At 43.2% G+C, this 27,723-nt stretch overlaps 1 protein-coding gene and 1 pseudogene across 1 annotated transcript; both read right to left on the bottom strand.

The window, feature by feature from the left end:
• Window positions 1-1,731: 1,731 nt before the first annotated feature.
• On the bottom strand, window positions 1,732-4,519 carry LOC100696075 (uncharacterized). The gene is made up of 3 exons (XM_003442546.5): window positions 3,550-4,519; window positions 2,768-3,033; window positions 1,732-2,497 (listed from the first exon to the last, which is right to left on the bottom strand). Exons 1-3 carry the CDS (start codon window positions 3,654-3,656, stop codon window positions 2,487-2,489), a joined length of 384 nt encoding a protein of 127 aa, XP_003442594.2. The 5' UTR covers window positions 3,657-4,519; the 3' UTR covers window positions 1,732-2,486.
• A 14,444-nt stretch (window positions 4,520-18,963) lies between these two features.
• On the bottom strand, window positions 18,964-20,876 carry LOC112846649 (SE-cephalotoxin-like; annotated as a pseudogene).
• Between the last annotated feature and the right edge of the window lie 6,847 nt (window positions 20,877-27,723).

Below are 27,723 nucleotides of genomic sequence, written 5' to 3'. Positions count from 1 at the left end.
ATCAAATCAAATCAAATCAAATCAAATCAAATCAAATCACTTTTATTGTCACGTCACATGTGCAGGTACACTGGTACAGTACATGTGAGTGAAATTCTTGTGTGCGAGCTTCACAAGCAACAGAGTTGTGCAAAAATACAATAACGTAAAACAAGCAAAATATAAAAATGGCTAATCTAAAAAGTAATAAATATATGTACAATATATAAAGGTATATACATTACTGAACGTGTGTACTAAATATGTTTTTCTACGTGTGTGTGTGTGTGTATATAGTGTGTATATACATGTTTTACAAATGAAATAAAGTAAACAATAAAATAAGATATATAAAATATACAGAGGTTGGTATGTGCAAAACAGTGGCATTAATGTACAGTGTGGAGTGCATAATGTTGAAGTTCCAGTAATGAAGGTGAGGTGTCTATAACGTGTTCAGCAGTCTGATGGCCTGGTGGAAAAAGCTGTCTCTCAGTCTGCTGGTACGGGACCGGATGCTGCAGAACCTCCTTCCTGATGGAAGTAGTCTGAACAGTTTGTGGCTGGGGTGACTGGAGTCCTTGATGATCCTCCCCGCTTTCCTCAGGCACCGCTTCCTGTAGATGTCTTGGAGGGAGGGAAGCTCACCTCCAATTATCCGTTCAGCACACCGCACCACTCTCTGGAGAGCTTTGCGGTTGTAAGCGGTGCTGTTGCCATACCAGGTGGTGATGCATCCAGTGAGGATGCTCTCAATGGCACAGCGATAGAAGGTCCTGAGGATGCGGGGGCTCATGCCGAATCTTTTCAGTCTCCTGAGAAAGAAGAGGCACTGCTGCGCCTTCTTCACTGTTTTGTTTATGTGTACTGACCACGTAAGATCCTCAGCCAGATGTACACCAAGGAAGCGGAAGCTGCTCACTCTCTCCACAGCAGCGCCGTTGATGGTGATGGGGGTGTGTACTTCCCTGCACCTCCGGAAGTCCACTATCAACTCCTTTGTCTTTGCGACGTTGAGGGTGAGATGGTTGTCTTGACACCAGTGGGTACATATGTAATTATGTGATTTTAAATAAAAATGGGCACAAACAAACTGCACGCTCTTAAACTTAATCGACGGTTCAAAATGTAAAATAAGATGGACTTTCAGTGATTTTAGGAGGCTGAGGTCTTTTAACATCTGCAGGAAGCTCCTGAGGATGTTTTACCAGTCAGTGGTTGCTGGAGTACTTTTCTATGCTGTGGTGTGCTGGGGGAGCAGCACAGCAAAGAAGGCTCATCCATTAACCTGGAGTAAAGAAATATTTCTACCTGCTTACAGAGGCTGCTGCAGCCTCCAGGTGTTACTGAACTCACTGAGCTTAAATGCTGGACTGTGAGCTCAGGTAAGTGACGACCGTCTGCAGGTTCTCTGCTGCTGAAGCATGATTAGGAGATCACGTTAACACCCAGCAGCAGGACATGGGTGAACCGTCAGGGTTTTGTTTTTAGTGGCGTGCCAAACAGACTGTTGTGTGCCCTGCCCCTGATGTTAGCCAGGTAGCTGGTGACCTGGTGGAGGTTCTGAGATTAATTAGTAAACAATTCATTTGGGAATGATTTGGTTTGATGGGCACACCTATGCTCACTGGTAAATCATCTTGTACAACTCATGCTTCAGATGGAGGCTGTGCTGGACCTGTAAGTGTAACCGGTGCGTTCCTGCATTGTCTCCCACAGAAGGGTAGAAAGAAACACCTCCAAGTAAACAACTTGCCAGCTCCAGCTCCTCTCCCACAGGGGAACTGTAGAAAAGGGGCTGCATTTATTTTTACATTAAACATGAAGTACAAACTTACATGGAAAAAAAAAACACCAACACAAAATCTGACATACCTGACAATGAAAGGTAGAAAGAAAGACCTCCAAGTAAAATATAAACAGTGTGGTTAACCAGACTCACTACACTTCCAAGCTAGCAAGAATGATCTATTCATGCTAGCCTCTACACACGAGACACACACGTACTACACACAGCATTTAGTAAAGACAGCTGTAATGATGACAATAACGAACTAAAACACACAATAACAAACATCAAGGTGGATAAAGATATAATTAGGAGTAATTCCCCCACAGGGGAATTATAGAAAAGGGGAGAGGCCAAAGGATTACCCCAAATTTACAGGGTTGCACCAAAGAAGAAGAAAAAGATGAGGAGGCGCTCTAACTGATAATGGAGATGACTACAGACTTGGAGGTCCTAAAGGTCAGGTATACCAGGGACAAATGTGGGTTTTAAAACATATTTTGTGTAATTATAACCCGGTTACATAAGGGTGGACAGTCCAGTGTTGCCCTGACGGTGGAGCTGTAACACAGAGTTTGGGTCACAGAGGCAGAGATAATGTCAAACAAGTTGATTATTTATCAATAAACAAACATGGATTTGTATTTCGTGCTGGTGAACGTGGCGCTGTGGGAGCTGAGAGTGTTATGATGCTTCCAGAGCTTCAAGCAAAGACCCGTCATCTCAGATCTGAAACAGAGAAACAGTCGAATAACCACAGAGTCACATGATCACTCTGTCACGCTGGTTCTGGCGTGTTTCACAAGTTCACACACCACTCCGCACCATCGTCATGAAAAATTCAAAGTTTTACCAAATAAAGGTAATTTTATAAAATGTTCTCCCTTAAAAAAATAACGAAATCATTCTTCTTGCTTCAGCTGGCGCTCTGCTGCTGTCTCAGTGTGAGTAAAGTGAGGACATTGCTACAGCTTCATTTAGAAAAAGCAGGTTCATCACCTCCCATGTTGATATCAGCCAGTTGCTGAGTCAGATGCTCAGCCAGATCGTTCCTGGCGATGGCCCTAAAAATGTCAGTGGTGAAGACCACGGCCTGATGGGGGTGATGCTGCACCATCAGATCCACAGTTTCATGTCGGTCTGCCCTCTCCAGCTTGTATGCAGGTATATCCCGCATCCTGCGTCCCAGTTGCCACTTGAAACTGGTAAACTGCTCCTCAGTCAGTCTGTTCAGCTCTTCCAGGAGCAGTATCATGACCTGTGCCCTGTTAAAAATCACACAACTTTAGACTCCTGCAGAAGAAAATCGGAAAACTCAGCATTAAAATAATTCTGCTTTCCTCTAAGACAGACACTTCCTCACAGCCAATCACATAGCAGCAATCGGTCAGGAACGCCTCCTAATGTCAGGAAGTGAAACAGAAAGGGCCTGCAGCGCTCTACAAAGGTGCATGGTCGTCTTATAGAGATAAGATTGATTTCAGAAAGCATGAACATAAACTGAGTCGCACACACGCAACAACATAACCACGAACACCCTCCCCACCCTCTTCAGCAAGCTTCAGACAATTTTCCAACGATTTCCTCCTCGCAAAAGCACCGAAGAGTTTCAGGAAGAAGACGAACGCGAACGGATCGTTACGCTGATCATGCGAATAGTTTAAGGGTTCATACAGGAAGTTTCACTGGCACATGTTTATCCTAATCACGTCCATATGGAGGAAGGTCGACAGCAGAACCTCATTACCTCATTAAAAGTTAAAAGTTCTTTAAACACTCACTGATTTTCTTCCATCGTGCTGCGTCCGCTAGCTCTGAAGAAGGAGGAGGAGCTCTGTGACGTCAACACGCAAAGACTCCTGGGAAGAATTTGCCCCTGGAGCTTCATCCTTCGTTTGAAGACAGACGAATGTTCTCTGTGGAAACTGTTCTGTGTCTGGCTTTAGCTCTCAGTGAAGCAGATGCAGTTTGTTGGCAGTAGGCTGTGTTGCTACACGGATGTTTTAGAGCGTGACACACAGGAATGAGCGTGCTGTGATGACACACTGTATGTTGCTATGTAACGCAGCAGAGTCAGTCTGAGCCCCTGTTATGAATACCCTGTTGGGTGGTCTGGAGTCTGTTACAAATGAAACTAGAATACAACAACTGCAGAGGTTTACCTGAACACAGGTGTGCTCTCAGTCTGTGTCACGGTTCTGGATCTTTGACCCAGGGTTTTGTGTTTATGGACTTCTCCATCTCATTTCCTGGTTTTGTTTTCTTGTGCTTATGTTGTTTGGTGATTATTTGAGGTTGTTGAGTTTCCTTTCTGTGTTGTCTCCATGTTTATTCACCCGTCAGTGTTTCCTCTGCTCTTCGTCAGACTGTTGATCTACCCTTGTGGTTCTTCACGGTCCGTGTTCTCCGTTCCCTGCGTTTGTCAGCTTAGGTTTTCTGTTTTAGTTTTGTTTTGCTTTTTAGTTCTGTATTTTCTCCCAATCAGCCTTAATAAATCAATAGCTCAGCTTCAGTTAACTCCTTCCTGCCTATAATCATCTGCATTTGGGTCCTCGCTTTGCACGATCTGTGTCTCATTGGATCTTATTTAAAGGTGGTTGGTGGTTTTTGGTGGTTCGATCCCCGGCTCCTTGTAATGAGAGACAGAGGGAAGACGGCCCAGTCACAGAACACAGAAGACCAAGGTTAAAGTTCAAAATGCAAAAATTCAATCCAACTGGACATCAGCCAGAGAAGCAAATAATTCCGGTAAGGGGTAAAATCCGACTTCCCAAAAGTGACAGACGAGGAGATAAAACAGACTGAAGTGCAGCGTGACCACTGACAGACAAATAAATGATTGAACCAGAACAAACACACTGCTCGGCCTACAGATTGATGACATCAACACCAACGTCCATGAACTACAGGAGTCCTGGCCTGATGAGGTTGCTCTTCTGTGTTGTGCCATCCGCTTCGCTAGAGGTTGTTTGGTTTCCCCGATGTATAAATCCTGCCAATCCTCCTGGCACTTAACAGCGTACACTATGTTACTCTGTTTGTGTCGGGGGACCCGATCCTTGGGGTGGACCAGTTTTTGGCGCAGCGTATTTTGGGGTTTAAAAGCCACAGAGACCCGGTGTTTAGAAAAAATGCGTCTCAGCTGTTCCGATACTCCTGACACATATGGGATCACTACAGGTTTTCACCTGGGCAGCGGTTGTCCTTCTCTCCTGGATCAGCTGGAGCTTTCTTTAGGTGCCTTCCCAGCTTTGACAAAAGTCCAGCTGGGATAACCACATTTACTCAGGGCCTTCTTGATGTGCTGTTCTTCTGCCTCCCTGGCCGCTGTGTCAGTGGGGATGGTGTTCGCTCTGTGTTGTAGCGTCCTGATGACACCCAGTTTGTGCTCCAGTGGATGATGAGAGTCAAACCTTAGATACTGATCCGTATGTGTAGGTTTACGGTACACGTCAGCTTTTAGATGTCCCCCATTACTGATGGAAATCTCACAGTCTAAGAAGGCTAACCTGCCACTTTTCATATCCTCCCTGGTGAATTTGACGTGTCGGTCCACCGAGTTAATGTGATCCGTGAAATGTGGAACGTCCTGAGATTTGATTTTCACCCAGGTGTCACCTGGACCAGTGACACACATCAACACAATAAACACAATGTGCCACACCCTCCGTGAGGTGTCATCTCCACATCACTACTTGCAAAACATAACAAAACATGAGGCAGGAACAAACTATCCAAAATCAAATGCTCAAACACAAAATCCATCTTAACAACAAATTAACGTCGAGACCTATGAAACATGAGCACAAACATTTAAGACTCAAAACCAAGTTGTCTCACATACTTCTCGTTTGTATGTCAGGGACAGTTTTTCTGTTGATTTATTGTTTTTATTGTTGCGACAGAAAGTCTGAGTTCTGTGTTGCCCTTCTGTATATAAACTCTCTGATCTCCTGATGGAGCATCCCTAGGATATCCAGCTTTGTGTTTATGGACTCTAAAACACTTACCCCATGTCGTTTGTGAGTAGGTCTTCCTCTTTTTGTCGGTCCACTTGCTCAGGTTGTCTGGATGTTTATTGGATTCCTCCACGACGCACTGCTCAAAATATGGGTTCCTCCACCCTGGATGGCGATGCCACTCGTGGTCGTATAGTTGTTAAATGTAAAGTGGAAGTTTGATCTCATTTACTGAGAGCTGCACAAAGTCTGCCCTGTTCTGTGTGTGCTGATCTTGATCAGCTCTGCAGAGATTTCAGGTGTTCGGACGTGACTGACCCAGCTGGCAATTATTTCAATTTTAATTTTCATTTCAATTTTATTTATAGAGCACCAAATCACAACAACAGTCACCTCAAGGTGCTTTACATTGTAAGGTAGACCCTACAATAGTACATACAGAGAAAAACCCAACAATCATATGACCCCCTATGAGCAAGCACTTTGGCGACAGTGGGAAGGAAAAACTCCCTTTTAACAGGAAGAAACCTCCGGCAGAACCAGGCTCAGGGAGGGGCGGGGCCAACTGCTGTGATTGGTTGGGGTGAGAGAAGGAAAACAGGATAAAGACATGCTGTGGAAGAGAGACAGAGATTAATAACAGGTATGATTCAGTGCAGAGAGGTCTATTAACACATAGTAAGTGAGAAAGGTGACTGGAAAGGAAAAACTCAATGCATCATGGGAATCCCCGGCAGCCTACGTCTATTGCAGCATAACTAAGGGAGGATTCAGGGTCACCTGGTCCAGCCCTAACTATATGCTTTAGCAAAAAGGAAAGTTTGAAGCCTAATCTTAAAAGTAGAGATAGTGTCTGTCTCCTGAATCCAAACTGGAAGCTGGTTCCACAGAAGAGGGGCCTGAAAACTGAAGGCTCTGCCTCCCATTCTACTTTTAAATACTCTAGGAACAACAAGTAGGCCTGCAGTGTGAGAGCGAAGTGCTCTAATAGGGTGATATGGTACTACAAGGTCATTAAGATAAGATGGGGCCTGATTATTTAAGACCTTGTATGTGAGGAGCAGGATTTTGAATTCAATTCTGGATTTAACAGGAAGCCAATGAAGGGAAGCCAATACAGGAGAAATCTGCTCTCTCTTTCTAGTCCCTGTCAGGACTCTTGCTGCAGCATTTTGGATCAGCTGAAGGCTTTTCAGGGAGTTTTTAGGACTTCCTGATAATAATGAATTACAGTAGTCCAGCCTGGAAGTAATGAATGCATGAACTAGTTTTTCAGCGTCACTCTGAGACAGGATATTTCTAACTTTAGAGATGTTGCACAAATGGAAGAAAGCAGTCTTACATATTTGTTTAATATGTGCATTGAAGGAAATGTCCTGGTCAAAAATGACTCCAAGGTTCCTCACAGCATTACTGGAGGCCAAGGTAATGCCATCCAGAGTAAGAATCTGCTTAGATACCATATTTCTAAGATTTTCAGGGCCGAGTACAATAACCTCAGTTTGATCTGAATTAAGACGCAGAAAGTTAGCGGCCATCCAGGTCTTTATGTCTTTAAGACATTCCTGCAGTTTAACTAATTGGTGTGTGTTACCTGGCTTCATGGATAGATAGAGCTGCGTGTCATCTGCATAGCAGTGAAAATTTATGCTATGTCTTCTAATCTCCAAAAGTTGAATCTGTTCATCTGGACGTAGCGTTTTGTGGGAGAAACGTTTCGTCACTCATCCAAGTGACTTCTTCAGTCTCAGCTGACTGCAGGTTTCCCCAAACCTTATAAACAGTACATTTGCATAATGACTGAAACCAGCCCACTGAAGGAACAATGGGCTGTGAGGTCAGTTCCTTAATCATAATTATGCAAATTCCCATGACCATTGATCAACAATCACTGACCAAAACCCACTGATCAAAGAACACTGATCAATGGCCATGAGTACCATTCACAGAGAGTTGGGGAATGGCTGCAATCACAGCATTATTGGTAATTTTTTCTCTAATGATAAGAATTTTATTTGTGAAGAAGTTCATGAAGTCATTACTAGTTAACGTTATTATACCACGGAGTCAGGTACTTCGGATTTGAGGCCTTAGTTTTCACAGGAGCTACAGTATCCAGAGTCGTACGTAGTGAGGAGGTAAAATTATTAACAAGATAATCGACCTCTGTTGGAGTAGCGTTCAGATAGCTGCTCTGCTCTATGTTGGTACAGGGCATTGAAGATGCAACACGTTCTCACTCCCAAAGTGTAACATTTTACGCTAGGTGACAAATCGTCAACATATTACGTTTTCGGGCACCCAACGCGTTCCTACATGACGACATCGGAAAACTGAGGACACATGAGAACCGTTTGGACTCAATCTACACATGTTTGCTCTTTCCCTTAAAATCGCTTGGGAAAACACTATTTCACGTCATTAAAGTGCTGGTTAAGGTTAGAAATAAGGTTATGGTTAGTGTATAAGAAAAAGGCCTAACCATCTCTTACTTTACTTGGATTGCACAGAGTGTATATTTGTTAATAACTTGAATTATTTTGGATAAGGACAAGTGTAAGATAATGGGTAATTTCAGTTTCTACTTTCTAATTTTGTTTAGCGTAATATTTACAGTTAAATTGTATTTTCTTTCCTTATTTCATTTTTACGTACTGTTCCTTTAATGATAACTGTGCACGGGGGGAGCGTGCACGAGCTAGAGTGTGGAGTAACGGGGCTCTAACTGGCTGTGGAGTCAAACAGTTTTCTTACCGTGTTTGCAGTGTACATGAACATACAAACGGATTATTGTGTTTCAAGACTGTGGAAATAAATGTGCCTGTTTGTTTTTCAACTACAAGCGGACTTTGTGGATTATGTTCAACTGCACAAGGACACGCGTACGGCCTGACTACCAGCTAGTGCTTCCGCGGTAATATTCGTAAGAAAACTGACTCCTCGCGGCCGCAGTCTTTGGATTGGAAATTTAACTGCAACACAGGGACATGAAATACGAGGAGAGGATTCACCAGTCAGCCCTTCAGCACAGAAAGTAAGTGCAGTTAGTCGTGGATAAGGAGGAGATTGGAGAGTGAAACGTGACATATTGGCAACACAGTGTTATGCTAATTAGCAGCGAACGACCCGCTAACGACTAGCTAACTACATGTGAACAGCTACCCTTTGCGTGTTTCCTGAGGCTATTGGTGCAGTTAGCTGTATTGTATGGGCTCAAAATGTGGTCATAAATATTTTGTACTTGTAAATCAGTTTTGTACTTGTAAATCAGGATTTGTATGTGTAAAAAGAATTTATGCGTGCGTAAAAAAGATTTGTATGTGTAAAAAAGATTTGTGTGTGTGTAAAAAAGATTTGTATGTGTAAAAAGAATTTGTGCGTGCGTAAAAAAGATTTGTATGTGTAAAAAAGATTTGTGCGTGCGTAAAAAAGATTTGTGTGTGTGTAAAAAAGATTTGTATGTGTAAAAAGAATTTGTGCGTGCGTAAAAAAGATTTGTATGTGTAAAAAAGATTTGTGTGTGGACTTAGCCAAAAACCCCCCTGCAAGTTACAAGTACGAATTTTGACCCTATTTTTCTTCCTGTCATCTGATTGGTCAATGTCATGTCAATCACAAATGTAACAATCCAATCAGAGAACAGATGGGTTTGGCTGTCGGAGGGGCGCTTTTTTGAACTGCAGGTCCTTGAAGGGAATAAATGCCCTTTTACATGCCAACCCAGCGTTTTCCTTCATCACCACGAAGGAAAACAGTCTGTGGTCGTCCGAGTTTGGTGATTTTTGTGTCACAGGTCTACGTGCTTAATACAGGGACTTCCACAGCCTTTTCAACAGCGCTGCGGACCGCGGGGGGGGGGCAGTGTTTTGGAAATGACAGTCTTCATTACAAAGCTTTCTTCGTTATGAATTAGCATACATGTTTTTATTGAACATTTGAAGAACTAGCAAAAAAACCAGAAACTCTTGTAGAGGACATAAAGTCAGAGATAGAAACGACAAGGAGCAGGTGCATCTAGTACAGGTAGAGCTGCTGCAAAAACCCACAGAGCTCAGCAGCCAGCGCAACAAATTCTGGATCCTTTGCTTTTAGATAGCAGTTAGCATTAGCAGCACATCCTGCGTCCGATGTGAAAGGACCTTTATGCTGCGCACTGTGACTCACAGCAATGGTCCCGGGTCAGCCCTGACTTTGTGTTAAACTAATCCTAAAGTAATAATGGTATTTCTAACCATTGACATACCACAACTTTATCCTTTCAACAGCTGCTGAAAGTAAGGGGACCTAGCTGCTATCGGATATTTATATAGAGATCCTCCAGCTTCAAACTGTATTACCCTTCAAGGACCTGCAGTTCAAAAAAGCGCCCCTCCGACAGCCAAACCCATCTGTTCTCTGATTGGATTGTTACATTTGTGATTGACATGACATTGACCAATCAGATGACAGGAAGAAAAATAGGGTCAAAATTCGTACTTGTAACTTGCAGGGGGGTTTTTGGCTAAGTCCACACACAAATCTTTTTTACACATACAAATCTTTTTTACGCACGCACAAATTCTTTTTACACATACAAATCTTTTTTACACACACACAAATCTTTTTTACGCACGCACAAATCTTTTTTACACATACAAATCTTTTTTACGCACGCACAAATCTTTTTTACGCACGCACAAATCTTTTTTACGCACGCACAAATCTTTTTTACGCACGCACAAATTCTTTTTACACATACAAATCCTGATTTACAAGTACAAAACTGATTTACAAGTACAAAATATTTATGACCACATTTTGAGCTCATAGTATTGAGCTCCCAGCTAAGTGGAACAAGCTAATCGGAGAATCATGGAAGATGATAAAGGTTCAGCAACAGTGGAAAAGCGACAGGTGAAGCCTACAGCTAAGGCGATGGAGGATGCATTACAAAGGAAAATAGGCTCAAGAAAGGCTAAGTTGGGTCAGCTAACAGAGAAAAATAATGAGATGCTGCAGTTAATGGAGGATGATGGCAATGTGGAAATAGTTAAAACCAAGTTGGCTACAGAATTTAATCACATCTTTGGAGAGTTTTGTGAACTGAATACAACTGTAAAGGGGCTATTTCAGCAAGCTGTGTCAAGGGAGGACATGGATAATGATCAGCAGCATTGGTTTGAGCCCAAAGCAGATGCAATGAGAAGCTTTGTTGACAGTGTGGATGCTTGGATAAAGGAAGTCCATCAACGTACAAAGGAAGCAAAAATGGTTGATGAGAGTGTTCAGCCCACTGACAGCATATCAGTAGCAGCATCTAGGAAGTCTAGAATGTCCAAAAGCAGCACTGGTCAATCTTCAGCATCTTCAGCTCGCTTGAAGGCGGAATTGGAGAAGGCTGCACTCTTGGCACAGGCAGCAGCTTTAAAGGAACGGCGAGCTTTGGAGGAGCAAGAAGCTAAACTTAAGGCTGAGAAGGAAGAGCTTGAATTGCGAACTGCTTTAGCAGCAGCTGATGCTAAGCTTAAGATTTTGCAGAGGTTTGAGGGCTCAGATGTGTCACATAGAGATGACAAAGTATCTTCCATCCAGATGCAGCCAGCTGTGGTACAGACTGATCATCCCAGAGCAACTACTGAGGATTGTGGTGGTGAGCAAAACAGGATGCCCATCATCCAGCCTCAATCAGCTAACTCTGTACAGGTAAATCAGCCAGCTATCACAAAGAACAGCCACTGTTCTTCAGGCAACAGTTCTTCTCACTCAGCGGGCGTAGAAGCTTCACAGACGTTGTTAGCTGTTATGGAACGACAGAATGACATTGCAGAAGTCCTTGCAACGCAACAAAGACTTTCTACTCTACCTCCTCAGAACATTTCCATCTTCAGTGGGGATCCATTGGAATATAGACTGTTTATCAGAGCCTTTGAGCATGGAGTAGAGTGTAAAACAGAAAGCAGAAAGGATCGTCTTTACTTCTTGGAGCAATACACTTCTGGACAGCCCAGGGAGCTAATACGGAGTTGTCTGCATATGGATCCAGAAAAAGGCTACTGTGAAGCAAAAAGGCTTCTGAAAGAGCACTTTGGCAACGAATACAGGATTTCTGTGGCATACATAAATAAGGCTCTAGGCTGGCCTCCAATAAAGACAGAAGATGGTGAAGCCCTCAGCGCATTGGCACTATTCCTCACCAGTTGTGGCAATGCAATGTCAGACATGGAGTACATGGAGGAGTTGGATAATGTTGCCAACATGCGTGCCATTGTGAATAAGCTACCGTACAAACTCAGGGGAAGGTGGAGGAGTGTTGCCTTTGAAATAGAGGAGACAGAAGCTCGGCAGCCTAAGTTTATGGACCTTGTCAAGTTTATTAACACGCAGGCTAAGGTAGCATTACACCCAGTGTTTGGAGATATAAAAGACAGCAATAAGGCACCAACCAAGTCTCCACCAAATGTCACTTTAGGGAGGAAGAGTGGCAAGACCATTTTTACAACAACAGCCACACCTGTAAACCACTCAGGCAGCATCGATGCAGAGGCAAAGGGAGGCAAAAAGGGACTCACTAATCCTACCTCCGCATTCAACAAGCCATGTTTGTTTTGCCACAGTGAACATACCATGGCACAATGCAAGAGACTGAGGAAATCTCTACACAAAGAGAAACTAGACTTTCTTCGAGAGAAGGGACTTTGCTTCAGCTGCTTAAAGCAGGGCCATATGAGTAGGTCTTGTGAGGAGAAATTGAACTGTGAGCTCTGTTCATTGACTCATCCAACTGTGTCGCACATCAGGAGCAAGGATAAGCCTGCACCAAAGGAGGAGTCACCAGAACATGATGAGAAGCAGTCTGTGAGCAGTGGGTTTGTAGAGACAGCTAATACACTATGTTCTGGTACTGGGGCCGGAGACGCAGATAGCATCCTTGCTATTGTTCCAGTCCAAGTTAAGGCAAAGAAAGGCGACAAGGCAGCTATCACATATGCTTTCTTGGACCCAGGCAGCACTGCAACATTTTGTACCGAAAAGCTAATGAATGAGCTCAATCTCAGTGGAAAGAAAATGGACATACTGTTGACAACCATGGTGCAACAGAAAACGGTCAGCAGCCATCTTGTTACAGGCCTAGAGGTTAGCAGCCTAGAAAAATGCAACTTCATTGAGCTGCAGGAAGTGTTTTCTCAGAAGGCAATCCCAGCTGATAAAAGGAACATTCCACTGCAGGCAGACGTGGACAAATGGCCTTATCTAAAGCGGGTGCGAATACCCTACATCAATGCAGAAATAGGTCTGCTAATCGGAACTAATGTACCAAGGGCTATGGAGCCAGAGGAAGTCATTCACAGCATAGACGACGGACCCTATGCAGTAAAAACAAGCCTTGGCTGGACAGTGAATGGACCGCTGCGGGATGGCAATCGCAGAGCTGCAAGGAGCAGAATAGTAACTATCAGATCAAATCGAATATCCGTAGCCAAACTGGATGACCTGTGGAAACAGCAGCTCAGATATGACTTTCCTGAATGCAATCAGGAAGAGCAATTGGAGATGTCTAGGGAAGATCTCCAATTCATGGACAGTGTAACACTTTCTGCCAGACTGGTTAACGGACATTACTGCATCGGTCTACCTCTTAAGAACAAAGAGATTCGAATGCCCAACAACCGAGTGCTAGCAGAACAGCGTGCATTGAATTTGAAGAAGAGGCTTCTAAAAAACCCCACATTTTGCGAGGACTATAGTGCCTTCATGAAGGATCTGATCTCCAAGGGCTATGCCGCGAAGGTTCCTGACAAAGACCTCGAGCGCAGTGATGGAAAGGTTTGGTACATTCCACACCATGGAGTGTACCATCCCAAAAAGCACAAAATGCGGGTTGTATTCGACTGTGGAGCTGCCTACCAGGGGTTCACGTTGAATGGGCAACTTCTTCAAGGGCCAAACCTTACCAGTACTCTGATTGGAGTTCTCACAAGATTTCGCCAAGAACCTGTAGCTGTCATGGCCGATGTGGAAGCCATGTTCCACCAGGTAAAGGTTCCACCAGAAGACACAGACCTCTTAAGGTTCTTATGGTGGCCAAATGGTGACCTTAACCAAGCTCTGGTGGCATACAAGATGGTTGTGCACCTATTTGGCGCAACGTCATCACCAAGCTGTGCCAGCTATGCTCTGAGACGGTGTGCTGAGGACAACAGGGACCAGTTTGACAGTACAGCTATTGAAACTACACTGCAGAACTTTTACGTGGACGACTGCCTGAAGTCAGTTGGCTCTGAGGATGAAGCTGTGTTGCTTTTCCACAATCTGAAAGCAGCCTGTCAAACGGGAGGATTCAGGTTGACGAAATGGATAAGCAACAGCCGTGTGGTGCTGGCATCCATTCCTGACACTGAAAGGGCAAAGGAAGTTAAAGATCTGGACTTGGATCAGGATGTACTGCCCATAGAGAGAGCACTGGGAGTACAGTGGTGTGTCCAGTCGGATAGCTTCAAATTCCGAATTGCCATTCAAGAGAAAAAGCCCACAAGGAGGAGCATTCTTTCTACTGCAAGTTCCATCTATGACCCACTGGGCATCTTGGCGCCAGTGGTTCTGCCGGCTAAAAGGATTTTGCAAGAGTGTTGTAGGCTAAAAATTGGCTGGGATAGCGTCATGCCAGAACATCTTGCTCAGCAATGGAATGAATGGCTTAACGATTTGGAGTTACTCCAGGGGTTTGAAGTTAAGCGATCTTTCAAGCCAGCACATTTTGGAGGCACTTCATTTGCTCAGCTTCATCATTTCTGTGATGCTAGTGAGGAGGCTTATGGTACTGTAACCTATCTAGTACAGAAAAGCTGGAATGGTCAAGTCCATTGTTCCTTTGTTATAGGGAAGGCAAGAGTTGCACCACTCAAACACACCTCCATTCCACGTCTGGAATTAACAGCAGCAACTATGGCAGGACGAATGGACAGGATGTTAAGGAAAGAGCTACAAATACAGCTCGCAGAGTCGGTGTTTTGGACTGATAGTACAGCGGTGCTAAAGTACATAAACAATGAGACAACAAGGTTCCGCACCTTTGTCGCCAACCGAGTCTCTCAAATCCTAAAAGTGTCCGTGGCTTCTCAATGGCGACATATCAACTCACATCTCAATCCGGCTGATTGTGTCTCAAGAGGACAGAACGTAGGCCTTTTCCTACAGAACCATGTCTGGATTTCTGGACCAGACTTTCTCGCGGCACCAAACACCAGTTGGCCAAAGAATCTTGATCATCTAGAAGCTCTTAACCCAGCAGACCCGGAGATCAAAAAAGATGTGTCCATCAGCACCTTCGCATTAAATAAAGGAACGGATGTACTGCAGCAGTTGATAGAACACTACTCCTCATGGATACGCCTTAAGAAAGCTGTGGCATGGATCCTTAAGGCAAAGAACATCTTGCTGGTTCGAGCCAAAGAACGGCTAGAACAGACTGCTGACACTGCACAAGACATCAGTAAAGCACAGAGAGAGCAAAGTCGAAACCTGACAAACATCAGGTTAAGCCACCGCAAAGAAAACCTCACAGTGGATGACTTAAAAGAAGCTGAACTTGAGATTATAAGCCACTGCCAAAGACAAAAATTTCAAGAAGAAATCACTGCCCTACAAAAGGGTGAGCCTGTTAAAAGGAGCAGCCACATATACAAGCTCAATCCGCTTCTCCAGGATGGGATCTTGAGAGTTGGGGGAAGGCTCAGTCGCTCATCCTTGCCAGAAGAGTTCAAACACCCCGTCATTCTGGACAAGAGCTTAAGGGTGTCTGAGCTCATTCTACAAGAAATACACAGGGAGGTGGGTCATAGCGGACGCAACCATGTCCTGTCCAAGCTACGGCAAAGGTTCTGGATTCCCGGAGCAAACAGCGCTATCAGGAAAGTTCTTTCCAAATGCACTGTGTGTCGACGACTGCATGGCATCGTCGGGCAACAACAGATGGCTGACTTGCCACAAAACAGAGTTACACCTGACGAACCGCCATTCACGAGGACAGGAGTAGACTATTTTGGGCCCTTTGAGGTCAAACGTGGAAGAAGCACTGTGAAGAGATATGGTGTAATCTTCACCTGTTTGGCCATTCGAGCTGTACACTTGGAGGTAGCAGCATCTTTGGATACAGACTCTTTCATCAATGCTCTTCGCAGATTTATCGCAAGAAGAGGACAAGTGGTAGAGCTGCGCTCAGATAACGGGACCAATTTTGTCGGTGCAGAACGAGAGCTTACGAAGGCTATTCAAGAGTGGAACACCTGCAAAATAGAAAGCACATTGACGCAAAAGGGCATTAAGTGGATCTTTAACACTCCAGCTGCTTCTCACCATGGAGGGGTATGGGAACGTTTGATTAAATCGGTCAGAACAATCCTTAGTGCCACCCTTAAAGCTCAGAATCTGGATGAGGAGAGCCTTCAGACATTTCTTTGTGAAACCGAAGCAATCCTCAACAGTCGGCCTATTACTACGCCCTCCAACGACCCTAATGACTTGGAAGCACTCACTCCAAATCATCTCCTGCTCTTGAAAGCAAAGCCATCCTTTCCTCCAGGACTGTTCCAGAGGGAGGACATCTATGCCCGCCGAAGATGGAAGCAAGTTCAATATATGGCAGATCTTTTCTGGAAGCGCTGGGTGAGAGAGTATTTGCCTCAGCTTCAGACACGGCAGAAGTGGACACGGGTGTCTAGGAACTTTGTGCCTGGAGATATCGTTTTGCTCGTGGACGAGACCGCACCGAGAAACTCTTGGCTCATTGGTAGAGTCACTCAAGCCATGCCGGATGAACATGGACTTGTTCGCAGGGTTCGTGTGAAGACCAAGACCAGTGAACTGGATAGACCGATCACTAAGGTCTGTCTGTTCCTAGAAGCTGTATGAGTCAGTGGTAAAGACTGCACTCCAACGGTATGTCATGTACTGGTGACCTCTGACATCAGAAGAAAGAAGTAATTATGTTGTAAGGACTGAATGCCTATACTGTTGAACTTGATCATTGTGCCAAATTGTTAATAATTGTTTATAAGTTTATAGCACAATTAGGGGCCGGGAATGTATAAGAAAAAGGCCTAACCATCTCTTACTTTACTTGGATTGCACAGAGTGTATATTTGTTAATAATTTGAATTATTTTGGATAAGGACAAGTGTAAGATAATGGGTAATTTCAGTTTCTACTTTCTAATTTTGTTTAGCGTAATATTTACAGTTAAATTGTATTTTCTTTCCTTATTTCATTTTTACGTACTGTTCCTTTAATGATAACTGTGCACGGGGGGAGCGTGCACGAGCTAGAGTGTGGAGTAACGGGGCTCTAACTGGCTGTGGAGTCAAACAGTTTTCTTACCGTGTTTGCAGTGTACATGAACATACAAACGGATTATTGTGTTTCAAGACTGTGGAAATAAATGTGCCTGTTTGTTTTTCAACTACAAGCGGACTTTGTGGATTATGTTCAACTGCACAAGGACACGCGTACGGCCTGACTACCAGCTAGTGCTTCTGCGGTAATAGTTAGGCTTAGGGATAAGGTTAGGTTTAGGGCTGCAATACAGGGCTGGAACCCGGCACGTACCATAAGAACGCGGAAGGTCACCTTTCGCGTTCCTCAGGAATGCCGCGGGACGTGACAAAACGTCAGGATGTTACGCCTCGGGAGTGAGAACGGGCCTCCAAGATGGTAACAGTGGGTGGATGATATTCTTAAACTTAGTTACAGCGCAAACTGCACCGATTATTCTCACAGGAAAGTATGCTTATTGAGTTTTTCATAGATTAATTTTATACTTTTATTTAAAAGCAAACTGAATCTTGTTTTTGTGCAAAAGTGCAAAGTTTCCCTGAGCTTAGTGGACAGACTCAGTAAAGTAATGTTAAAGTACACCTGTATCAGTTAAAGGATGAACAGCCATGTTCATGTCAGTACAGACGCTGGCTCTGCAGCTCTGACTGCAGTGAGATATTATCGGGTTTATGTGGTGACTGCTGCTGATCTTAACAAAATGTTTAGAAAAATATTCACCTTTGGAGCAGAGTTTGTTTTTAACCCTGTCATGCATGAATTATGACAACCTCAATCAGGATTATGCCTGAAAAGATGAATAAAAATACTTAAGAAAAAAATCCTGATTGAGGTTGTCATAATTCATGCACAACCAGCAGGTGGCAGGGTATGGAGTGACACACCAGTGTCCAATGTACTGGTTTATGTGCAAGTATACCATCAACACCAATACAAGTGCACACAAATACCAGCAAACAGCCTTTGAATAGCTGTAGTGACCACTGTGCCTGAAAGGGTTAATGTGGAGGTTACAAAGCAGTCTGAATCATTGTTAATGAGTAACGTCTGCCACAGAGACTGTGCAGCCCACACCCACTGAGAGAAATTAACTGAAATGCAATGAACACTAACTTTTTTTTACAGTTTTCCTGCAGGTGAATGAGGCAGGACTGCAGACCTGCAGACCTGAGCTGTCGTCTCACGTTTGCAGCTCTAGCGACTCATTTGTCCCGGTGTTGTCCCCAGCTGCCCTCAGATTCACAGCTCAGCACCACCCAACATGAAACAGTCATGTATGTCTGCACTTAATGCTGATCACACTTTAAGCATATCTGTAGCCAAATCTAAACCAACTGAGGAAAAAAGTCCAAAGGCGGAGCCACCATGTTACCTGTACGTGTGTCGTTGCATGTTTCCTCCTCGGCATTCTGCCTGTATGCTGCTCCTTACAGCTGATCGTAGAGCAGCACAGCTTCTGTTTCACACTGACTGTTATCAGCTGCATGAAGAGGACATGATGTCTTTTATTTGACAGCATTAGTTGGAGATAAATTATTTGAATTTGAGGAGCAGGACTGCACCTCCTAACGTGTCCTCTGTCTATAGATGACATCGCCGGCCCTACAAGCTGTTCGTTTTCCTGCCCCACCCTCCCTGCTCCTTTTTCAGTTCTTTTACTTGTCATTAGGACACGGAGGTCAGCCCGGCCCCTCTGAGGCCTTCCCAAACTCCAGCTCAATTCATGTTCAAGCCATCTGACTTTCTCTACTAAAATGCTGTCAAACCAAAGATGAAAGATTTTCACCGTTTTTTGCAGCTTCCAGAATGACTTCACGACGTTACTCTGACCCGTGAAGCTTCAGCGGACGCATGAAGGAGAAGGAGTTCCCAGTGGATCCCATCCCCAACCACAGCCATGGTTTGAGATATTTTAAGAATCAGACACAGTCCAGGTTCACACTGTCTTTATTTGTGGTCACATAGTTAATTATTTTCATGGCAAGCACAAAGAAAACATAACGAATACATCGTTAAAGCATGACTGCCTTACACGTGCCTGATCACAGATACCTCAGCTGGTCCTGTCTGTTTGTTGTCATGTTTGCAGTCGACTGCTGTGTCAGCGCATTTCATTCTTGAACAAAATCATTTTTGCGTTATTCTACTGATGCTTTTTTGATGAGCTACAGAGTTTCCTGTGAACTTCACAGTAATTTGGTTTTTAATGAGTGCACGCCGATCCTCCAGATTTAGTTCGGCGGTGACGGCGGAGCTCTCTGCACAGTAAACCCTACATCTATTGGCGGCACAGTGGTGTTCATCTTGTGTTCACACCTGTCTCCCAGGTAACTGTCAGGGCAGTCACACAGGTGTTGGTTGGAGTCCAGCAGCCTCTTGCACTGTCCCCCGTTCAGACACGTATCAGGATGGCAGACGGCAAGTGACCGGGAGTAATGGAAGCAGATTTTACTGAAGCGAGATGGAAGCCAATCATCCCTCCAACATCTGAAGGACGTCATGGCTGCTGGGACTTCCACTAAGTCGTCCCACTCAAACCTGATGCTGTGCATCACCTTTAAAAACTGACCTACAGAAACTCCATCGACCTCGCGGTTGCAGGTTAAAATATTCTGTGGGATTTGATCGCAGTCTGTTTCTGGCATATGTGAGTAATATGGCTCTGGCTTATACAACTCCAGCTCCTTTACCACTGCTGCTGCTTTAGTGTCCTGCTCTTCTTTCAGAGTGTAGCCCACAGCCACAGTGACACTGTCCACAAGGATCTTTGTCATATTATAAAAGGCATATGTCCAGTCTGTATCTGTGTCATATACCATCACCACCCAGCTGTACCAGTTGTACTTCTGATCCAGAACCGTCTTCACCTGAACAGCGATGGCTTGCTTGTTATTAGCACTGAGAGCTTTGGCGGTCTCTATCACGTCATTCTTCATGAACTGCTCATAGTTGGTCAGACAGAACTGTACAGCTGAAATCTGAGCTTCAGAGACTTTCTTGAACATCTGCGTGTGTTCAGCTTCTTTGGCTGCTGTGTTTAAACCCAGGAGTTTCCAGTAGAACTGGTTGATTAGCATCCCCTTCTACAGCAGGCTGCTTAAATACAAGTTGTATTTTCCGATCTGACTCGTGTCACATTTAAACTTTCTCTTCAGCAGTTCGTTGATGTTTCCGCTCAGAGACGTGCTGGTGACTGTCAGGTAATGGTAAAGGTTGATCATACCGGTCTCAGCTCCCGTGTTCTCATAGTAGTTGGTGAATATCTGTGCCAGTCGCTGTTTGTCCTCACCTCGCATCAGCTCGCCACTCTCTCGAAACTCGTTGAACTTCCTCCAGGCGTTGAGGATGCGGAGTTCATCTTGAGAGTAGACGCTGATGTAGCTGAACCACTCTACGTCTGTTGCCAGGTCAGAGATCTGGATGGAGAGTGAATCCATCTTCCTGTTTACTTCAGCGAAGCCTTCCTTCACTGCCTTCAGCACTGGGTCGTCCTGTGGGATGAAGACTAGGACCATGCTGATGACAGAGGAGACCACACCTCCAATGCCAGGCGCCAGGCTAGCGAAGTTTGAAAGGCTTTTGATTACACCTACCACCTTATCAGGGTTAATATTTTCCATCACGTCTTTAAACAGAGACAGAGAATCTTTGACAGCATTCAGAACTTGATCAGCTTGGTCTCTGCTGTCTTCAGGCAGGTCTCTGCGAGCTCTGTAAGGTGGTGAGAGGTCAGGTGTGACGGGGTCATGGGGCCGAACAGAGGAGGTCGTCCAGTAGAGACAAAGCAGTGAAGCCAAGAGCATCGAGGCAGGCCTCGATGTAAATCCTGCAGCACCAAACACTTACAGGACAAACGAGACGAGAGCTGCGTGTCTTTGTTCGCTCTCAAAAAAGTCTCGTAGCTTCATCAGGAAGCTGTCAGATGCTGCCAAACCATTTCAGTTTTATGATATTATAAAAACGTTTTAGTTCACTAAAATAAACTTGAAAAAATGAAAAATAACTGAAACAGTTGCAGAGGAAATGCTCTTAGTCTAAGTATTATGTTTAAAGCCAGCAGGAGAAGAATCACTGGGAAGGGTTCAAACAGACGTTACTGACACGGGAGCCGGGCGTGCACATCACTGCTACTTCTGCACACGTGTCCATTTCACACTGTGGAGAGGCAAAGCGTGAAGTGGACACAGTGGACGTGCGTGTCTGTTTGATGCTTTGCTGTGATATTGGCTGGTGAGGCTTTCATTCATGTGTTCATTCAGACTCTGGATGTCTGTAAGAGACTCTGAGTCACTGCTTCCAACAGTTCTGTCCTCATAGCATCACCTGTGCTGATTGCTCTAAATGTGGCGCAGGACGTACGCCCTGCATACAATAATAGTTACAACACTGCAGTTAAAAGTTTTCAAACAATAAAAACTAACCTGCAACAAGAAAATCCACTCTGGAAACTAACTCAAATGAAACTGAATTACAAATAAAAAGTCAAAGTGACAGAAAAATCAAAATGACAGCTGGCAGATCCATCCTGCTGCGTCAGCATCTTCAGTCCCTCGCTCAACGAAAAGCCTGAAAACTAAACAAATCCATGTGCAAGCGAGCCAGCCCACATGTGTCTGCACACTTTCAGGATAAGACAAGTAAGAACACCAACAGGAACTTTAGTAAAACTACAAGACAATCAATAAATGATGTAATTACAGATAAATTAATTTGTGATTAAAGTACAGGCACTAAAAATAACGTTTGAAATAAAGGAAATTATACATGAATATATTCAAAGTTTAACTGCTTTTATGCTTTGATTTTGTATTTGTTTGCCTTTCTATTAACTCCCAACTTCATTTACTTTTGTCCATTTAGTTTCCTATTTGTTCCTGTGTTTAATGCACGTTGATCCAGTTATGAAGTCATTCAGTCGTTTGTGAATCCCTGTCAGCGTGGTTGTTCATTTATGCATGAAACAGCATCAGACTGCACACACACACACACACACACACGCATACACACACACACACACGCACACACACTTCGTTAAACTTCATCAGTTCGTGTCTTTAACGGTTTAAATCCGGATGTAAAAACCCTTTAAATGAAGTGTTTTCATTGGTTAGTGTATGTGCAATAGAGTGACAAAGCAGACCTGCAGAGAGGTGCGGCTGATCCTGTTTGCTCAGCAGGTGTTAGTGGTTCAGTCGTGAGGTTGCTGCAGTCTTGGAGAAAGAAAGTTCTGAGCTTGAGTGCACAGAATCAGCTGTTTTTATGGGCTGCTAACAGGCCACACCTTCCTTTCAGTCACATGACTTTTTGTTTGGGGCAGCTGGAGACTGTTATGGAGAAATCATAGTGATGTAGGAACTTGAACTTAAAGTCTTGACTGCTTCATGTTCACTGGTTCTAAACACCAACCACAGCAGCTGAGTCCAATCACTGTGGAATGCTTATAATTTGAGTACTTTGTGTGAGAGCCGCTGCATGTCAACCACAGTTATTTCTACACTGATGTGTGGAGTTCAGGAGAGACTGTCCAAATACATGAACTGGATGTTAGATAAAAGAATGAGGCCTAAAGAAGGAAGGTCTGTGTGAAACTGCAGGCCATCACAGTGAAGTGACCCTTCAGACCTGAACCTGGAACTGTCCCCCAAGGGCGTAGATTTGGCATGGACGGAAGGGACATGTCCCCACCAACATCCAGCCATTATTGAATCGTTCCCACCAATAATATGATCTCTTTGAGTAAAGAAAAATAAACCCGATAGAAAGAAAAAAACAATCTGTCAACGTCTCATTCACCCAGCGGTGCAGAAAGACTTAAATTACGTTCTCTACTGGAGTCCTACCTCATGTGACAAATATGGCCAATGTGACTGGCTGTACCTTTCAGGGAGCTCTGTTTAGTTTTAGCAGCGGCAAGCCTGCAAGGAGGAGGATGGCAGCAAAAAGGAAGAACCTGGATATAAGCAGTGTTGGGACTAACGCGTTATTAAGTAACACGTTACAGTAACTACGTTATTATTGTGGTAACGAGCACGGTAACTAGTTAGTATGCCAAAATCAGGAACGCGTTAGTCGTTTTCAGTGATGGGAATAACGGCGTTACAAGTAACGGCGTTACTAACGGCGTTACTTTTTTCAGTAACGAGTAATCTAACTAATTACTATTCCTATCGTTACAACGGCGTTACAGTTACTAACAAGAAAACGCGGTCCGTTACTATTTTTCATCAAACAGACGGTTGAAGCTGTGTTCAGCTTACAGCATCTTATATCAGCTGCAGGAAGTAGCTGTAAGTAATCTGGACGCTACAGCTTTAAGCAGCTGCGCGCTCCCGCGGACGGTAATCACGATCACTGTCTAGCACAACACCTGGTGCTCAGGGGGCAAAACAATCGAGTGCTGCTGTTTGACTGAGGAAGAATAAAGTAGTCGTGGTAAGTCAATCACGTGACCACTTCAAGACAAAGCAACAAGGTGATATATACCAGTTTTAAATTGTGTCGATAGGCCACGTAAAACCAGAGTCATGATAAACAAGATATACGCGGCGTTTTTCCCTCAATAGTTTCGTCACGTTAGCGCTAGCAAGCACTCTCTGCTTATGAGCAACAAAAAAAACAAAAAAAACAGGGGAAGTTTTAGGAGTGACGGCGAGAGAGAGAGAGAGAGCAGGAAAAGAGAGAGAGCGAGTTTTGAGATGTGAGATTTGTGACGTTTAGCGTGTTTGGAGTGTGTAGTTAATGTGTTGTCTTGTGTAGTTAGTGTGTAGTGTTGTGGATAGTTTTGTGTTGTGTGTTAGAACAATGAGGCGACTGCTGTCTCCAGGTAGAAACAGCAGTGATACACCTGCTGCTGTCAGACCTGCAGGTATCAGGCTGTGATGTTCTCCTTTGTAGTGGACAGGAATGATTTTTTTGGAGTGACACAAATAATTTGTGGCATCTTATTGAAGAACAGCTGATTGTTCTTTAAATAGTTTGAAATGGTTATTTTAAAAAAGGGTAAAAGGTAAATGGATGCAAATAACTTTGTTGTTTGCAAAACTTGTGCATAGGATTTTAAAATTGACAAATTATATTTGCTTTTAAAGTTATGATTCATTAAACATGTTTGTGGTTGTTACAGTAAAAATATAACTTTTTCTACTCTGATTTTATGTTTTTTGTCTGATTTTAGATCAATTGTGTTAATACAGTATGTCAACATGAAAACATAACTGTAAATTCAGACACGTGAGGTTGTGCTAAAAAGGATGATACCAAACAAGGCAAAGTAAACAGTTTTTAAAGGTAAAATGTGGAGAGAAAATCAAAAGTAGTTAAAAATGGCCAATTATACCCTGGACCCCACAGGGTTAAATGTTTTTTTAAAAGTAACGCAGTAGTTACTTTTCAAGTAATTAATTACTTTTAGAATATTGTAACTCAGTTACTAACTAGTTACTTTTTTGAAGAAGTAACTAGTAACTATAATTGAATTACTTTTTCAAAGTAACTTGCCCAACACTGGTCGTTACTGGGATTTAGATAGGGTTGTTACTCGTTACTTCGTGTGGTGGATATCGCGGAGCTTCCACAGATTCACTAATATTAGCAAGTGGTGGAGGCCAGCAGGTGGATGAGGGAAAGGGGAGGCAGGAGGAGGAGAGAAGCGGCCGCCGGTCCAAGTGTGAACTGAACTTCAGGTAAGAAGTTATGACCTGCAGTCTATCTGGGTCAGATATAAACCAAGTTTAGGTGGAGTTTATTTTCGTTATTCTGACTTTTTCCGTACTGCGTGCTAGCTAGCATGACGGAGTTTCTATATAGCTGGGTGGGTGCTATGTTACTGATGTTGAACTTTATTTTGTTCATAAGGTTAATTGTTAGAGTTGCCAACCGTCCCGTAAAAACACAGAATCGTCTCGTATTCAGAGAAAATATTACGCGTTTCGTACTGAGGTGAAAAGGAACACAGTTTGTCCCGGACTTCAGCTACAATGAAAAAGACACAAAGCTGAAGCTGCACAGCTGCCTCTTCTTCTCTCATTCTCTCCTGTTGCTACTTCAATCACGAAACTGATCAATGATCAGCTGATCGGCTTTTCTCTCGTTTATTTATCGCCCACTTTGCGCCAGAAAGAGGAAACCAGCGGATGTCGCGTTAAACAACAGCAGCACGTTTAAGCTTGATCAGCTGTTGTTAGAATTTATTTAATATTAATTTCTAGTATCAGCTGATGTTTGCTGGAGCCACAGCTGTAAAGCTGCTGGTCATGATGTCAGTTTGGATATGTGGTGAGAGGGAAACATGCAGATGAAACCAGGAGATGTCCTTACTGAATCATCAGAGCTGAACAGCTGATGGAGAAACAGGTTTACCTTTTAGGTGACATGGATGAGTTGAAGGGAAGTTATGAACTGTTTCTGAGAGACAAATAACACCAGGATCCTTTTCTAAGTAGCTGACAGCTGGTAACTGTGCAGGGGCGGGTCTAGCAAAGTGTTGCCAGGGGCCAGGTAGGGCATTAACAGGGAAAGGGGGGCACAAAGAAATACTTTTCATTCTTATTCTCATTTAAAATGTCTAACTTTTAATAAATAATTATCTGAGTCTTACAACAAACGATTGATAGATTGATACATATATACCATCAGAACAGTGTACATCACTGTCACAACAGTGTTTGTTTTCATTCAAAGGCTTTATGATTTTTCCTATAATGGCGGGCCGGTCTCTAGTCAAAATGCCCGGGATGATTTTTTTGTCCCAGTCCAGCTCTGTATGCAGCTCATCTGCAGTCTGGTGTTACCTACATCTTCCTATTCAGAAGGCAGAATTTCCGAGTTCTGAGTACAATCGAAAGCACCATGACTGCAGTTTTTGTGTTGGATGTAAAAAGCGCACATGGCGCTGTGACGTAGGCTAGAATCATGGCAGTGGTCAATGACGGTCCAGGCGTGGGATTTCTCTCGTGGAAATATGCACATTATTTTTTCCTTTCTATTGGCAGGTGGCACAGTGCACGTGTGGCAAGTAAGCAAGCTAGAAGACTGGCAAAGTTATGGAAGCAACACATTAACAAGAGAATTCTGAGTAAAACCAAAGTTACTTTCCCTAGTAACTAGTTACTTTGAAAGTAACGAGTAACTTGAAGTAACTGAGTTACTTTTGATAGAAGTAACTAGTAATGTAACTAAGTTACTAATTTAAAGTAACTTACCCAACACTGGATATAAGAAAGTATTTTTCAAAGAAACCTGTCAGTCACTTAAAGTCAAGTTAGCTTTAACCGTCTTAATAACGTTACAGGCTATGCTAGGCTTTGGCCCACATCAGTCTAAAATTATATGTAATGTCCCGAATTCGAAATGTTGAGCAATATAACAAACCAACAGAGGCCCAGAAGAGTGCAGTCAAACAATGAGTTTATTGAAACACACGCGCGGGAAGATATACACTGCATCAGATCAGCATAAGTCTTCACCCCAAAATACACTTGAGAATACTTTTATAATATCAGGGTTCCGCCCCTTCATGCGTCAAAATGATTATGATGTTTATCATTTACACTACATGATCACTTCAAAAGCTAAAAACAGACAAAGAAGTTCCTCTTTCTATCACATTCTTCCATAAATGGAAAGTAGTTTCAGGCTCAGACGATTTCTGAGGGCTTGTCCTCTTCTTGACTCGTCTTCTGTCATCTGTTACTAAGAAACTCAAATGCAGTTGGAAGCTAAATGAATGTCAGGCCTTTGGCCTGGCTGTTCTCTAAATTATATGTGTTTGTAAGCATGTATGCAGTTTTACCCTCTATTGCTCCAAGTTGCTTGCACAATATATTGTCTGGACATCGCGCAAAACAAAGCTTGAGACCTTCCATTAACTGAGCAGAATAACCTCTTAATGAGCACAATATGCAATGTGTGTATATAATGATTATGGCTGCACCTGTGATAAAGGTTAATATGATGCCAGTAGCTTTAGTAAACATTTTAATACAATGTTACTGGTGAAGGATATATAGTAACAGTAAAATAATTTCTTTATTTCCACAGTAACCATGAATAATGTATTTTGGAAACTAACTGCACAACAGGCAGCACTGTTATCTCAGTCTCAGAGCAGCATTTCTAATTTTGATTGAAACTGTCAGAGAAAACGGCAGCCTCGAGCAAGCCAGGATATTAGTTTACAGAGGCTGTTAAAATTACATGTCTAACTTAAAATGGTGACACAATAATTTCATCCTAATGGCACTGACATATTCATAGGGTTAATTTTTGAGACAAAATATCATGAGGTAGTCATGATTGTGCAAATATTCCACCTTGTAGTGCAGTTTGCACAAATTGTTTTAAAAATGCACTCACCTTACAAACATTGCTGATGAGTCAAGATCTGCACAAACTGACAGAAACACTGAAGCAGCTCCACATTTTATTCTTATTGTCATGACTGTATTTGAAGCTATTTTTATTTTTGTATGATACCTGATTTATATGGAATATGACTGAAGTAAACTGAAGTCTAAAATACTTAGTCATTTATTTAATAGTAATTTAACATTATATAATTCACATATAAAACTATGAATTGTAATTTTAAATGGTCTAAAAGCATGTAGAATAGCATATGCAGGGAAGTATATTTCTCCTTTTTTTATTAAGAAGCAAAAACAAAAAGGAAAAAAAAAGAAACAGGGCAGG

This window comes from Oreochromis niloticus, linkage group LG4, assembly GCF_001858045.2.
Source record: "Oreochromis niloticus isolate F11D_XX linkage group LG4, O_niloticus_UMD_NMBU, whole genome shotgun sequence".
In the NCBI taxonomy this organism is placed as follows: Eukaryota; Metazoa; Chordata; class Actinopteri; order Cichliformes; family Cichlidae; genus Oreochromis; species Oreochromis niloticus.
Note: the sequence above shows the minus strand (reverse complement) of the source record. Positions and strands in the feature narration are given on the sequence as shown.